Genomic DNA, 13,840 nt, shown 5'->3' with positions numbered 1-13,840 from the left:
TGGGGCCTATTGTCCATATCCTTCACCAGGTTTCCTGCATAAGAATCATTCACAAGTGTATTAAAAATAGATTATCAGGTCTATTAATTAAGGCAGTATTTGATGACTGCCTACTTTGCCATTCTCTAAGTGAGACTAAGTAAAATGAGGTGAACACAGAAAATTTGCTTTGGGTAGAGCTTAAAGTTTACTGCAGTGCTTGATCTCAGCACCTCTGGCATTATGGGCTGAATGATGTGTGTGTGGGGGGCATCCTGTACATTGTAGGATGTTTAGTACTATTTGGTGAATCCGGAGTTTTGGGATGAGAGTAAATTCCCCACTTTGCCAATTTCCTCTGGTTCCTGTCTTGCAAATTTTGCACAATAAATCCACAGACACTCTGGTACCGCAGTTTACCGGTGACGAGTCCTGCTTCCTCAGGTGTTGAAGTATAACGCCAGAGAAGCACACGGAGGCAAGCGTAGAGTAGAAAGTAAGAAGCTTTATTTTTTTTAATTTATTATTATTATTTTTTTTGCCGTGCTGGTGATCGAACCCAGGGCCTTGTGCATGCAAGGCAAGCACTCTACCAACTGAGCTATAGCCCCAGCCCAAGAAGCTTTATTAAAGAAAGTAAAAACAGACTTCTCCTGGGTGGAAGAAGGGGACCCAAAGGCGGAATACATAGAATGAGTAAATCTTGTTCTTTTTATAGGTTTATTCTCCCGTTCTTTCCCCCTTATCTCTCCTTCCTGCCTACGTGACAAGGCCCGGTTTTGCATAAAGTGAGAAAAGATGGGCAGGGGGAGGGCCAGGGTGATTCAGGCAGGTAAGGGCCCAGGGGTCATCAGTTAGCATCTCCTTGCCTCTAGTCCCTGACAAGGGCAGGTAAAGTTGGTAATCAATGGGCTCCGGAGCTCCTTGACATTCCATCCTCTCAGGGCGGTCTCCAACTTCCAGAGGCTGATGCTTTCATGGGCTCCATTTCCTCGATCTGACCCCATCCCCTATTTCCACACTAACTGCCTGTTCCCAGTTTCTGGCTTCACAATCACAGAAGGGAAGAGTAAAGGGAGTAGGATTTATTTAAGCAGGAAGACACACAACTCCTGCCTGATAGCAGAAAAAATCCCACTTTGGCATACCAGCTTAGAGTTTATATATGGTTCTGGGACAGAGCATGGCGCAAACTCCACGTGAAATAGGTCTTGAGAAGGCATCCTGGCTACTTCCGGGTTCACTTCCTGCTCCTTTCAGTAACCCACTGTCCTTCCTGTAACTTCCATCTGGGTTCAGCCCTGCTTCCCTTTGCACTTCTGGGACAAAGGAACTGACTGCATTGCTCCCACAAGTGAGCCACAGGTCTTTTTACATTTGAAATAGGCCTCGATGGTGCTCATTAATGTTTACCTAGCCTCCAGGTGTGGTTGAATGGGGCCGTTATCCTGCCTGGTCATTTTACTACCTGTTATTTTATCCTCATTCACTGGCCTCTACCTACTAAATGACAACCAAATATGTCTCCACACACTGTGAAATGTATGGTGGTGGCAGGGAAGAGAGCAGACTATCCACAATTGCCCCCAACTGAGAATTGCTGTAATAGGAAGAGGATAATCAAGTTTCAGGTGATAACTAGTATTATAAGGTACAGGAGGGTGGAGGGAGACAGGCTATTGGTAGGATGGTGGGAATAATGGTTTTCGATATGTAAACCTGGCTGGCCTACACTCAGCAGTTATTCAAACACTAAAGGTTGCTGAAAAGACATTTTGCATGTGTAACTGAAGCTGGAATCAGTTCACTTTGACTAAGGGAGATACCCTGGATGATCCAGGTGGATCTGCTTGGATGGGTTGGTAGATTCTAAAACAGCGCGGAACCCCCTCCCCCACCTCAATGGAATTCTACCTAGTTCCTGTTTGTCCCTTCCTTTCCTGCAGATAAAAGCTTCAACCAGTTCTCATAGGGTCCATTCTGCCTGTGATCTCCTGTTCCCGCCTGGCCTTCAGGTTTTGTACTTGCTTAGCCATTCCCACAACTGCGTAAGCCAGCCAGTTCCTTATTCATCTTTCATTCTCCTACTAATTGCGCTTCTCTGGTTGAACATTGATTAATACAGTCTAGAAAAGCCCCTCAAGTGTCACTTTTAAGAGACCTCAAAAGAAGAAATGATTTGAAGATCTGGAGGAAGAGCATTCCAGGCAGAGAAAGCATATAGTAGACTTGGAGGTGAGAGCAAACCCCGTGGGTGAAGAGTAAGGAAGATGGCAGTGTTCAAACCCTGCAGAGAAGGGAGAGAGGCCATAGCCCAGAAAGGGCGGTGAGAAGTCCTTTCATTCCTCACATAATTGATTCTCCGCCCAGTTTGTGACATTTTTATCATCTTGGAAAATTCCCTCCTGGCCTCAAGTATAACTGGTAAAAGAAACTACACACACTTAAGTTTACATACAGCCCAGTGAAGTCTCAAGTGCGCACACCTATAATCCCACTCAAGGCGCGTTACTCCAACCGCCAAAGCCCCCTGGTGTTCCTTTCTGTCACTGCCTTCCCGACTCCACGAAATCCATCCTCATTCTTAATACATTAGGCTGATACGCAGACGCCATTTAAATGGAACTGAACAATGTGAACTCGTCAGGCTTCTTAATGTCGATGTGTGGAGCGAAATTCAGATCTGGGCGTTGTGACAATTCGTACGTCCTGCACTTCCGTTTTTTTTACTGGGAATAATGTCAGCCTGAATTTTCCTAGCCCCCTTTTTTCCTTCTGTGGCTTGTTGATTCCAATCGCTCCCTTGGCGATCTGCAAAGCCGACTGCGGGGTATTTGACCTCTCAAGGTACTGTTTTCAGCAGGTGTATTGCTGACTGTCTTGATGTTGCCAGAAATTAAAATACGGAGAAAAGTGGGTTTCCCCGGAACCTCTTGAGAGGGGGCTGCTAGAACCAGGAGAGGGGCAGAACTTGGGTTCCAGAAAAGCTACTCCCCACTTCCGATTGCCAACGGGTCTTGCTCTGGGGGACGCAAGGGGAGCCACTCCAGACTCGCGAGAGGGTCAGTAAAAGGGGCAAAAGCATTGGCAAGGCGTGCTTCCGCAGCTCGCCAAGGAAAGGCGGGGCCCAACTGCAGCCACAGGAGGCGCATTCGGTCCACTGCCTTCACCCCGGATGCACCTTCAGGCCCTGTCACGTGGCCAAGGCAGCCGCAGCGCTTGCCGCGGTCCGTGATGACGTCACCACGTCGGGGGCACGAGACCCCTGACGTCTGCAGCGCGCCAAAATCCACGGAGAACCGAGCTGTTCCTTTCAGGAACCTTCCCTCCTTAACATCTTTGTTGCTTCCCATTTTACCGGAACTAGGTTGCCCCCTCTCCCCTGTGTGTCCCTTTTCAGTAGTTTCTCAGACTAGCCTTAGACAAGATGAGTATCTGGTTACCCGGGTGTCCTGGAGAGCGAGAGGGCGGAAGTGGCCCACTTTCCAGCCAACTTCCGATTTGGACCCCGGAGATTCACGTCATTTCCGGGGCTGGGTTAAAGTAGCGGTTCCGAGGTGCGACTGCGCCGCCGGAGCCAACGCGATCCAAGCACATGACTTCCGGGGCGGGGAGGAAGAGGAGTTACGCGTCGAGAGTTGCCGCTTCGCTCGCGAGAGTTGAGCGTTGCTAGGCGCTCGCCGGAGGGCGGGGCCTGGCGGGGTGGGGCCGGCTGGCCGGCGGGCGGCGCTAGGGGTGGGCGGCGGCCTCGCGAAGGTTCCAGAGGCGCGGCGTGCGGAGGGCGGGCAGCGGTCTCGCGCAGGATCGGTGTGCGTGCAGGCTGCGCCTGTCGCGTCTACGCTCGCGGCTTGCGCGTCGGCGCGGCGTTTCCTGTCTCCGGTGCACGGCTGCAGCGCGGGCCCGCGGCCGGACCCAGCCCCACCATGGCTTCAGCTCTGGACGAGGTAAGGGGCCGTCTCGGCCTGCGGCCGTCGCCGCGCCTACCCCGCTGCGCGCCCCACTTGCCGCCGCTGGCGGGGCGGCGACGCCCGCCTGCAGGTAGTGCGGCGGCGCTGCGAGCGCCGGTCACCTTCACGTGTCTGCGGGCCCTGGGCGCCGCCGGTTGCGAGCTGGGGACGGGAAGCCTCGCCAGGTGAAAGCCGGCTGCAGAGACAGCCAGCCCGCGCTGGGAGGCTGTTGGATGTGTCCGCGCAGCTGTGTTCCCCGGGGCAAGTTAACTCGCTTCTCTGTGCCCCCGTAGTGGTATCCGTCTCACAGGGTCGTTACGGTTGTGTTTAAGCAAGTGCTTGGCAAGCAGTAGTCGGCTATGCGCGTTTTTAAAAAATAAGTGGAAAGCTAGTTGTAATTAATGGCAGGAAATTGGCCTGTTTTTAGCTCCTTAGACGCTGAACGTGGGCCAGTTAACTTTTTGGAGGCTTCCATGGCTCAGTGGCACAGAGGGGCTGGTAAGCGCTCCTTTTCCCGCCTGGGCAGGGGGTCAGTGCATGATGCTGCTGTTCAGGTGGGTGCTGGGTATCGATTAAGATCGCCTTCTGGACAATTTCTGCTCCATTTGAATAACACGTACTGGGAAATCACAAGTCTGTGTGTTTAAGTAAAAATGTGCCTGAAGAATTAATCTGGGTGATTTGCCACAAGTGACGCTGTGACCTGAGGAGAGCCTGGGCTTGTGGCTTTGCAGTCCTGCGTGTGGCTGGCTCAGTGTGGGTCCGCATCAAAGTAAGGAACGCTCTCAGTTTTAGATACCGAGGTACACGTTTAGGGACGCTCCCTTTTGTGTTGTTTTGCCATAGAAGTCACCTTTTAGGCCGTTTTAAGGTGTATATATTCAGTATCGGGCAACCATAAGCATTACCTTGTTCTAGAACATTTTCATCAGCCCCGGGAAGTGCCCTGGAAACCCTCACTTTGCCCTCTCCCTCGCCCCTGCAACCGTGATCTCTCCTTCCTGCATTTGCCTCTTCTGGGCATTTCATATTAGATGGAATCGTGCTGTGTGTGGCCTCTTGGTTTTGGGCTCCTTTAACCTAGGGTGTGTTCAAGTTCATATTTGATGTAGCGTGCGTCCGAACACCCTTGCTAGGTAGGGCGGCATGGTGGGTATTTTCTTTACCCACTCATCAATTGGTGGACATTTGACTTGTTTCCCCTTCTTGATTATTAGGAATAATGCTTTGAGTGTTTGTGTACAAGTGGACTTGCTTTCAGTTCCCTGGGTTATAGGCCTACTTAAGCATGCAATTGCTAAGTCATATGGTGACTCTGAAGAAACTGCTAGACTGTTTCCAAAGTCGTCCTATTATTTTATATTCCCACCAGAAATGTATGAAGGCTTCAGTTTCTGCATGTAGTTGTCAACATGTTAGTTTCTGGGGCTTTTTGGTTTTGCTTTTATACTATCCTAGTAGGTATGTGAAGTCATATCTCATGCATTTGATGTGTTTCTCTAATGACTACACATGTTGAATATCTGTGTGCTTGGTGTCACACACATATCTTTGGAGAAAAGTCCATCCAATCCTTTGCCCATTTTTGAGGCAGTTTGGTTTTGAGACCTCTAGAGAATAATTAGAAATTTAAAGATAAAGGGATAGAGATAAAAGGGAAGTATGATCTTTGCATTCACAAAACAAATGTATGTCAAGAAGACAAGGAGGATTACAAGATAAATTAGATAAGAAACTGCATGTTAAAGCATGTGTTCAGAAACCACACCAAAAGAATGACCTTTGCTGGTTTCAGGTCTGCAGAGAACAACTGAGGAACAGTTGTGTGATTTGTTTCAGTGGATACCTTCATGGAGCTGAGAGTCAGAACTGGCAATAAAGAGGGCCTGGGAATTCAGCCACTGGGAATCCCTTGCTTAATAATTCTCAGTTCTTTGGAGTTGACTAGATAAAGGAATCCTAGTCTGATCCAAAAACAACCAAAACCTAAGGTTTAAAAATGTCCTTCCTATTTGTTTGTTTGTTTTTAATTGTAGATGGACACAATACCTTTACTTTATCTCTTTATTTTTATATGGTGCTGAGGATTGAACTCAGTGCTCACACAGGCTAGGGGCTCCACCACTGAGCCCCAGCCCCAGCCTCCTATTTGTTTTTGAGAAATAAATTCCTGCTGTGGGAACACTCATTTTACATGTTGGTGTCTTTGTTATGTTGGTATTAGAATCAACATGAATTTTTGAAATCGTTATAATAAAGATTACTTTGAACTTAAACACTATGCTCAGAAGATGAGTTTGCAACTTTATTTTGTCTTATTAGTAAGAGTTTTTCTTGGAGGGGAGGGGAGATAGACAGGAGCTGGGTACTGTTGGTTTTGTACCATTATGGATAGGCAAAACAACAGCATCTGAGTTAAAGGAGATAATAAAAGACAACAGGGCTGGGGCTAGGCTCAGTGATAGAGCGCTTGCCTGGCACTTGTGAGGCTCTGGGTTTGATCCTTAGCACCACATAAAAATAAATAAAATAAAGGCATGCTGTCCATCTATAACTACAAAAAAAAAAAAAAAAAAAAAAAGAATAAAAAAATCATTCTTTTTCTGTTACATTTTGTGTGTGTGTGTGTGTGTGTTTGTGTGTTTGTGTGTGTGTGTGCGCGCGTGCTGTGCGGCGCTTTTGTTGCTGGAGATTGAACCCAGGGCCAAGGCAAGGCAAGCATTCTACCAACTGAGCTATATCCCCAGCCCCAGTTACTACATTTGATAAGGCTAATAAACATAAAGGCTTTCAAACTTCATTGTACTGATATACTGAGTTATCAAGTATTTAAAGATTTTTATACTAAACTTTTTATTTAATCAGGTTATGAGGTAAGATTTTTCTAATCAAGTTGCTACTATGAAACCAGAACTCAGTTGTTTCGGAAGATCTTACACATTTTATGGCACTTATGTTAGAGTTAAGTGGTTGGTGGTGGGTGTTTGTTAAGCCCAATAGTTTTTTCTAAAAGGGTCTTTAATGATGGAACTTCGTAAAAGTTGTTGACGTCTACTTCCAAAAAGTAGAAGCACTTCAGTAGTAATGTATTGGCACAGGAAGAATCAAGTCTTTGAAAAAGACTCCTTCCAAGAGTATGTTTCATTTTGGATCATTTGTCTGGTTTTTCCTGTGTGCAAGCAAGTCTCAGATGTCTAACTGTATCTATGATGTGCAGCTGCCAAACCAGACATTTTCTTAAAAGCAGGATTAAAAAAAATCTTTTGTCTTAAAAATTCAAACTTTTTTTGGTGTGGCGGGTATTTGGGATATCATCAGTGAGGCAGTGATGAAAATAGAACATTGCTTCAGTAAAGTTGCCATAGCCTTCGCATGGATTCTGTCAGCACTGTTAATATTTTTAAAAAACTTCTAACATCTATGAGTTAGATTAGAGTTACAAAGACATCTGTAACTCCTTTAAAAAAAAAAATGCTTGTGTTCTCTTGTTTAATTCTCCAAAGTTTCTTGTAATAAAATGTCCTAAAACAAAGGCAGATAATAGTCCACCAAAAGGAAAATACAGATGAACCTCTTGATTTTTAGCTATTTCAGTAAGTTGAAATGAGTTGCTGGGTGTGGCAGTGTACTTCTGTAATCCCAGCCAGTAGGGAGGCTGAGGCAGGAGGATGACATGTTCCAGGCCAACCTAAGCATTTGAGATTGTCTCAGAATTTAAAAAGACTGGGGATGTAGCTCTGTGGTAAAGTGGCCCTGGATTCATACCCATTCTGCAAAAAAAAAAAAAAAAAAGTGGTAGGTCTTACTTATCACAGCTAATTTACCTTTTATTTTAACACAGCTGCAGAAAGATCTAGAAGAGGTAAAGGTATTGCTGAAAAGACCACTAGGAAAAGAGTACGTGATGCCCTCACAGCAGAAAAAAACAAGATTGAGACAGAAGATAAAGAACAATATGCACAGAAATCACAAGAAGAAACCAGAACTTCTTGACAATGAAAAGCCAGCTGCTGTGGTTGCTCCCATTACAACAGATATACCGTGAAAATCAGTAATTATGGTATGAGTTCGGTTCCCTGTCTAGTCTTCTCAGAAGAGCAAAAAGAAACCCCTCCTCCCATATTCTTGATATATCTTTTATCTGTGGTTTGTCTATTTTTTTTTTTTTTAGCATTGACAGTTCATGTAGGTTAGTGTGACAATGTTTTGAATGGCATTTTATTAGTATTAGTAGGTTAGTCAAATGAATGCATTTGGATGAAGAATTGACTCTTAACTTAATCTACCATGTCTTGGAAGGAATTGAGGAAGTTGGGATTGTATTTATATAATAGAGATAATTGTAGAATTATTGCTCATGTTAGCTATCCCACAAGGCAGAGAATTAGCATTATATAGTTTAGGGAAAAATTATTTCCAAAAAAAAGAGTAAATGAGTTTAATTTAATCATCAATATTTTCATTCTAAGGAAAAGAACATGGGCTTTTGTGTTCAAAAACCTGAATTTGAATCTAACTTTGGGTAGAATGTGTTAACTATTTTGAGGTTCAGTTTTTCCATCTAGAATTTCCTTAAATTTTAATTTTCTTCAGGTTACTGAATTTCATTTTTATTTGCTGAATTTTATTATAAGCCACATACGTTGGCTATTCAAAAGTGGTTTCAGAGATTTAACTTGTGCTCCATCTTTTATTGTGTTGCTAGGATGGGATCATCAGATAATTTGTGAAAATCTACAGTACTCTAACGGGAGTTCATCAGGTTCCCACTGAGAATGTGCAAGGTGCATTTCACAGAGAGGTGAGTTTTCAACATAATGGTAAAGACAGTGCTCCTAAAGTCATTTGCCTTATCTTTTCTGTAAAGTTTCTAAGATTCTGCTTAAATTTAGAAGTAATCATGCTTTATTACTTTGCAGAGGTGTGAAAATCATATAGGAGACCAACATGTACATACTGAAATAAAGCTGTGAACTTAAAAAGAAGAGAATTTTAGATTGCCTTTCATAGAACTGGAAAGATAATGCATTCACTATTGTGTTGTAGGTCATTTGATCTTTTGGTAAAGAATCTAAATGGGAAGAGTTACTCCATGATTGTGAACAATCTCTTGAAACCGATCTCTGTGGAAGGGCAGTTCAAAAAAAGTGAGTGGTTTGTTTTTGGTCAGAAGATTGTGAAACATCGTTAAGTTAAATCGGGCTGATTTAGAATTGAGGTGAACTAGCAATTGATGGGCGACTGCAGACCAGGGTCTACTTGTAAATAGGTAATTGGAGCACAGCGTTCTTCTTCTCTATTGCTGTGGCTGCCTTTGCGCTACAGTGGCAGAGTTAAGTAGCTGCAACAGATCATGTGCTCCATGAAACCTAAATATTTACTATCTGGCCCTTACAGAAACATTTTTTCCAACTCATACTGTAGAAGAATAGAGGATTATAACAATATTGCATTAAAATCAGGTGGGAAATAAACTTTTAAGTTGTTTGAGAGTGAGACAAGTTCAGTGCCAGCTCATCACTTACTGGTTGTGACCTTTGGCAAGCTTATCACTTGGCCGCACTTCACTAGTCCAGTGGTAATTTATTTCACAAATTGTAATGATATACTGAAATGAACTATTACACATAATGTATTTAAAGTAATGGTAGCTATTGTTAGGTACACTGTAGAAAGTTTCTGATGCATAAAAGGAGGTCTTAACTACTTGATCTAATTGTAGTTGAAGCTTTAATGAAACGATCTTAAATTCATACTTCTCAATAACTCAGACAATTTTCTTTTCTGTCATTTGAATAAATGAGGTTTGATGCAGTCAGGTATGTAGACAGTCGTTCTGTCGCCATGTTATGGAATATTAAGAGAAAATGTATTAGCTTGTGTCTCCTTGCATCCTCCTTCATCCACCAGTCCTAAAGTTGAATGAATATTCAGACTTCTAGGAATTATATTGCTCACTGTTGGAGGAGTTGAATGTTGTTCCTCCTCCTTTCTCGCCTCCCAACATACTTCACACCGTTATCATTCTTGTCCTTCAGTCACTAAAATTCAGCCAACTCCTCCCTTTCTTCAGACACCAGGTGTATTCTCATCTCATCTTGGGGCCATTCTGGTTAACTGTGCCAACTGCATAGAATGTCCTTCTCTAAATCTTGTTCCTCTTGGGAGCTTTCCCAAGTGAAGCTCCTGCCCACATCCTCCATTTGCACCCTCGTTATCTTGATAGTATTTAATTAGCATTTGAAGGGATTCACAAGTATCTGTTGCCCTCAGTGAGTGTTTCCAGATTCTGACCTATTATAAACTTTTCTAGCAGCTAGAATAAGTCCCACCATACTAGGCACTTGAGTGAATAATTGTTTTCTAAATATACTAATCTCCATGTTATAAGTTTTGCTTTTCCACTTTTCTTCCAGGTCCAAGACTGATACAGTTCTTATCTTATGTAGAAAGAAAACAGAAAACATGCGGTGGGAATACTTTACTCAGGTTGAAAAGGAATGTAAAGAGAAAGAGTGAGTCTCCTTATTTCTTCAAGGATTTCAGCCATATTCTTGGTTGGGATATGTGTTTGATTTTATGGCTAATGGAGACTGACATGGCCATTTATCTTTTGTCATCCATTGACCAGCCCCATCGTCTTAACGTCTGCTTTCAGTTGCCACAGCCTATGTAAGAGGTGCCACCTGTCCTGCAGGTGGGTTGTCTAGGTGTTTGCAGTTACTTGGCACTTTTAGTACTGGCTTTCAGCCTTAGCACCATGGTGCAACAGATGCTGTGCCTGTTCCTAGGTATTTTGTTTCAGGAGTTCCAGAAAGGCCCAGATATTCATGAATGCACCCTAGTAATTCCTCAGATGTTTCTGATATGCACTTAAGTTCGTTACCACTGGTTTAGGGGGAAAGATGAATATATTTATCCTTCATGACTGCATTGAGTTGCTTGGCTGACTGTTCTCACTTCTCCTTTGGTAGACATGTGCATTTGGGCTGTGTTGGCTAGAGTGAGGGATACCAAAACGATCTGAGGAATTGATTTTAATCCAGACTGAAATTCCGGAGTACGGGGACCCTGTCTTATTGTGTGTATCTCCAGTGCCCATTGTAGAATCTGGCATTAAATGAATTGAATGCACATTTGAACTTTCATCAAATTGGAGGTACTGACAGTATTTATTCAAGACTCTTACCACTAGGCCCAGATCCACGTATCTCAGACTTAAGAGAAACGCTTTTCTGATTAAAATGCAGGCACTTCAATATGTATCCTTGTATACTGTTAATGCTTGTGGGTTTTCCCTCAAAGTCTTCTTAAAAAACATGATATAAAAAAAAAAAAGCTCTTAAAAATCAAAAACCAAGTTGGGCTCCATGACACATGCCTGTAATCCCAGTGACTCAGAGGCTGAGGCAGGAAGATAGTGAGTTCAAAGCCAGCCTCAGCAAAAGCAAGGTGCTAAGCAACTCAGTGAGACCCTCTCTCTAAATAAAATACAAAATAGGGATGGGGATGTGGCTCAGTGGTCAAGTGCCTGAATTCAATTCCTTATACTACCTCCCTGCCACCCTCCAAAAATCAAAAGCCAAATAAGTGAATCCTTATTATTTGGCCTGCTAAAAATCACTTGAAATCGCACTGCCCCGTAACTGTGATTTTGGTGACCACTCCTTGGTGCACTAAGTGTGTGTGCATGTGTGGTTAGTGGGTATTGAGATGAATTTGTATGTTTGGATACTCCAGCTTCCTCTTATCCACCCCTCTATTTCCTACCAGTGTTAATCTGACATTGTGTCTTTCCGTGCTTTGATTTCTTCATTATCGCATGTTTGTTCTTTCTTTTTAATAGAAAGCCTTCATACGACACTGAAACAGATCCTAGTGAGGGATTAATGAATGTTCTAAAGAAAATTTATGAAGATGGAGATGATGATATGAAGCGAACCATTAATAAAGCCTGGGTGGAATCAAGAGAGAAGCAAGCCAAAGGAGATACAGAATTTTGAGACTTTTTAAAAAAAGTTTTTCTGGGAACTGTGATGTGGAAATATGGATGTTTCCAATAAGGGAATGTTGGAGAGATGCACATATAAATTTGACGTAACTATTTACACAGTAAAGGCAGTAAATTCTCCATTTCTTTACTGGAGGATTTGTTTAAATAAAATGTGCTTATTAAATACTTCAAAGATGGTTTCATTGGTACCTGGTCATTATTTTTCCCCCAAGAAAGGGTTATATGGTATTTTCATTGAAATGTAAAAAGCAAGTCTTACCTATGAAAATGGTACATTATGTGTATTTTTGTTCAGCTAGAAATATTTGCTTGCCTGTAAGTTAGTACATCAGCTCCCACCAATGTAATGAGTAAAACCTGAAGTTTTGCATAAAATGCAGTTGTACTTGTGCTTAAAAGTTGCTGTAGAGTGATTGCTTATTTCCGGCTTAAGCAGTGCATTACCATGCCCTAATAATCCAGTCACATGTTTGTGTGTAGATTTAAATAATTACAGAATTGAAACTGAAACTAAATCAAAACAAGGATAAGCATCTTTTTTAAGGTCTGCTGTGGATCAGATGGCATATAAAAGTAATAACCATTAAGCAAAAAATTTGAAAATTCATCTATTTCTAGGTTCAATAAAGTCGAATTTTTATTTAATGGAATAGCTTTTCTCTGTCTGTTCAGGAGTATGTCAGAAAAGCTAGGCTTTCCTAAAATCAGAAGCCAGAGCAAAGTGCCATGATCTTCATTCACTGCATTCTACTGGAGGTATTATACAGTGCAGTTAGATGGAGGAAGCCATTAGAGGATCCAAGAGGACCAGCTGGATCTAAAGCTACTGCTAACCAGAATTTGGTAGAAGTGGCAGGCAGGTATTAGAAAAGCATTAGAAAGCATACTAGTGTTGGAAGCCATGGATGGAATTCTATTAAAACAGAAAAGTAAAGGGAAACTATATGTCAATGGTTTTATTCCTTCTAGATTTTAAATCAATTGATTTTAACTATATAAAAATGCATGGCAAGAAAGAGTACTATAACCAAAACTAATGACATGTTGAAAAGATTCCAACAATTAACAGATAGTTTACAGGGAAAAAAAATGTAAATGACCTGTAACATAAAAAGATGTTCTTGTTCAGAAAAGAAATTAAACTACACTGTTTCTTATCTATCACTGGGGAAAACGCCAGGAGATTAACATACTAGTGGTATTGTGTTAAGGCCATGGAGGAATAAGGACGCGTGGAATGGAAGGAAAATAAGTGTTTCATCTCTGGCTTAGAAATCTGGTGTCTGTGCAAAAGATAAACTGGCCAGAATTTGGAATGATCTATACAGAAGATTGGAAACACCCAAATATCTATTAATGGGACTAGCTAAATGGTAGGTACATCCACATGAGGCAGTACCTCCAGCCACACAAAAAAATTTCTATATAGTGACACACAAAGATCACCAGGATAGAGTAGAGTAGGAAAGCACAAAACAGTGTACATACTACCTTTGTGTAAGAAATGGTTAGAAATGTGAATATGCTTTTTCTACTTTAAAACAATTAGGAACTCAAAAGTAATAAAATTGTCACCAATAGGGAAGAAAGAAGATGAAGTTAAAATACTTCTATGAATGTACCTTTCTCTACATTTTTTACTTTACATCTAAAACTTAATTGAAAATGTAAAAATAACCGTAAATTTGAAAGTAAACCAAACTCTTGGTCCATTCCTGCTGCTATAACAAAATGCCTTCAGATTAATTTGTAAATCATAGAAACTTATTTCTCAGTCTGAAGGTTGGGAAATCCAAAATCAGAGTACTAGCACTGCTATTTGGTGTTTGGTAAAGGCTTTTGAGTTCCAAGATGATGCTCTCAATATTCTCACACGGCTGAACTGTGCAAAAGGGACAAA

General features: G+C 42.3%; 1 protein-coding gene and 2 long non-coding RNA genes across 3 annotated transcripts; all 3 read left to right on the top strand.

Annotated features, from left to right (window-relative positions):
• Positions 1–3,406: 3,406 nt before the first annotated feature.
• On the top strand, positions 3,407–8,022 carry Cacybp (calcyclin binding protein). The gene is made up of 3 exons (XM_047519993.1): positions 3,407–3,516; positions 3,599–3,923; positions 7,768–8,022. Exons 1-3 carry the CDS (start codon positions 3,407–3,409, stop codon positions 7,969–7,971), a joined length of 639 nt encoding a protein of 212 aa, XP_047375949.1. The 3' UTR covers positions 7,972–8,022.
• Positions 8,023–8,152: 130 nt separating this feature from the next.
• Positions 8,153–9,065, top strand: LOC124961031 (uncharacterized). The gene is made up of 2 exons (XR_007104215.1): positions 8,153–8,727; positions 8,973–9,065. It is a non-coding gene; the product is annotated as an uncharacterized LOC124961031 (long non-coding RNA).
• Positions 9,066–10,342: 1,277 nt separating this feature from the next.
• Positions 10,343–12,117, top strand: LOC124961030 (uncharacterized). The gene is made up of 2 exons (XR_007104214.1): positions 10,343–10,441; positions 11,773–12,117. It is a non-coding gene; the product is annotated as an uncharacterized LOC124961030 (long non-coding RNA).
• The last annotated feature ends 1,723 nt before the right edge of the window (positions 12,118–13,840 follow it).

The sequence above is a fragment of the Sciurus carolinensis genome, chromosome 12 (assembly GCF_902686445.1).
Source record: "Sciurus carolinensis chromosome 12, mSciCar1.2, whole genome shotgun sequence".
In the NCBI taxonomy this organism is placed as follows: domain Eukaryota; kingdom Metazoa; phylum Chordata; class Mammalia; order Rodentia; family Sciuridae; genus Sciurus; species Sciurus carolinensis.
Note: the sequence above shows the minus strand (reverse complement) of the source record. Positions and strands in the feature narration are given on the sequence as shown.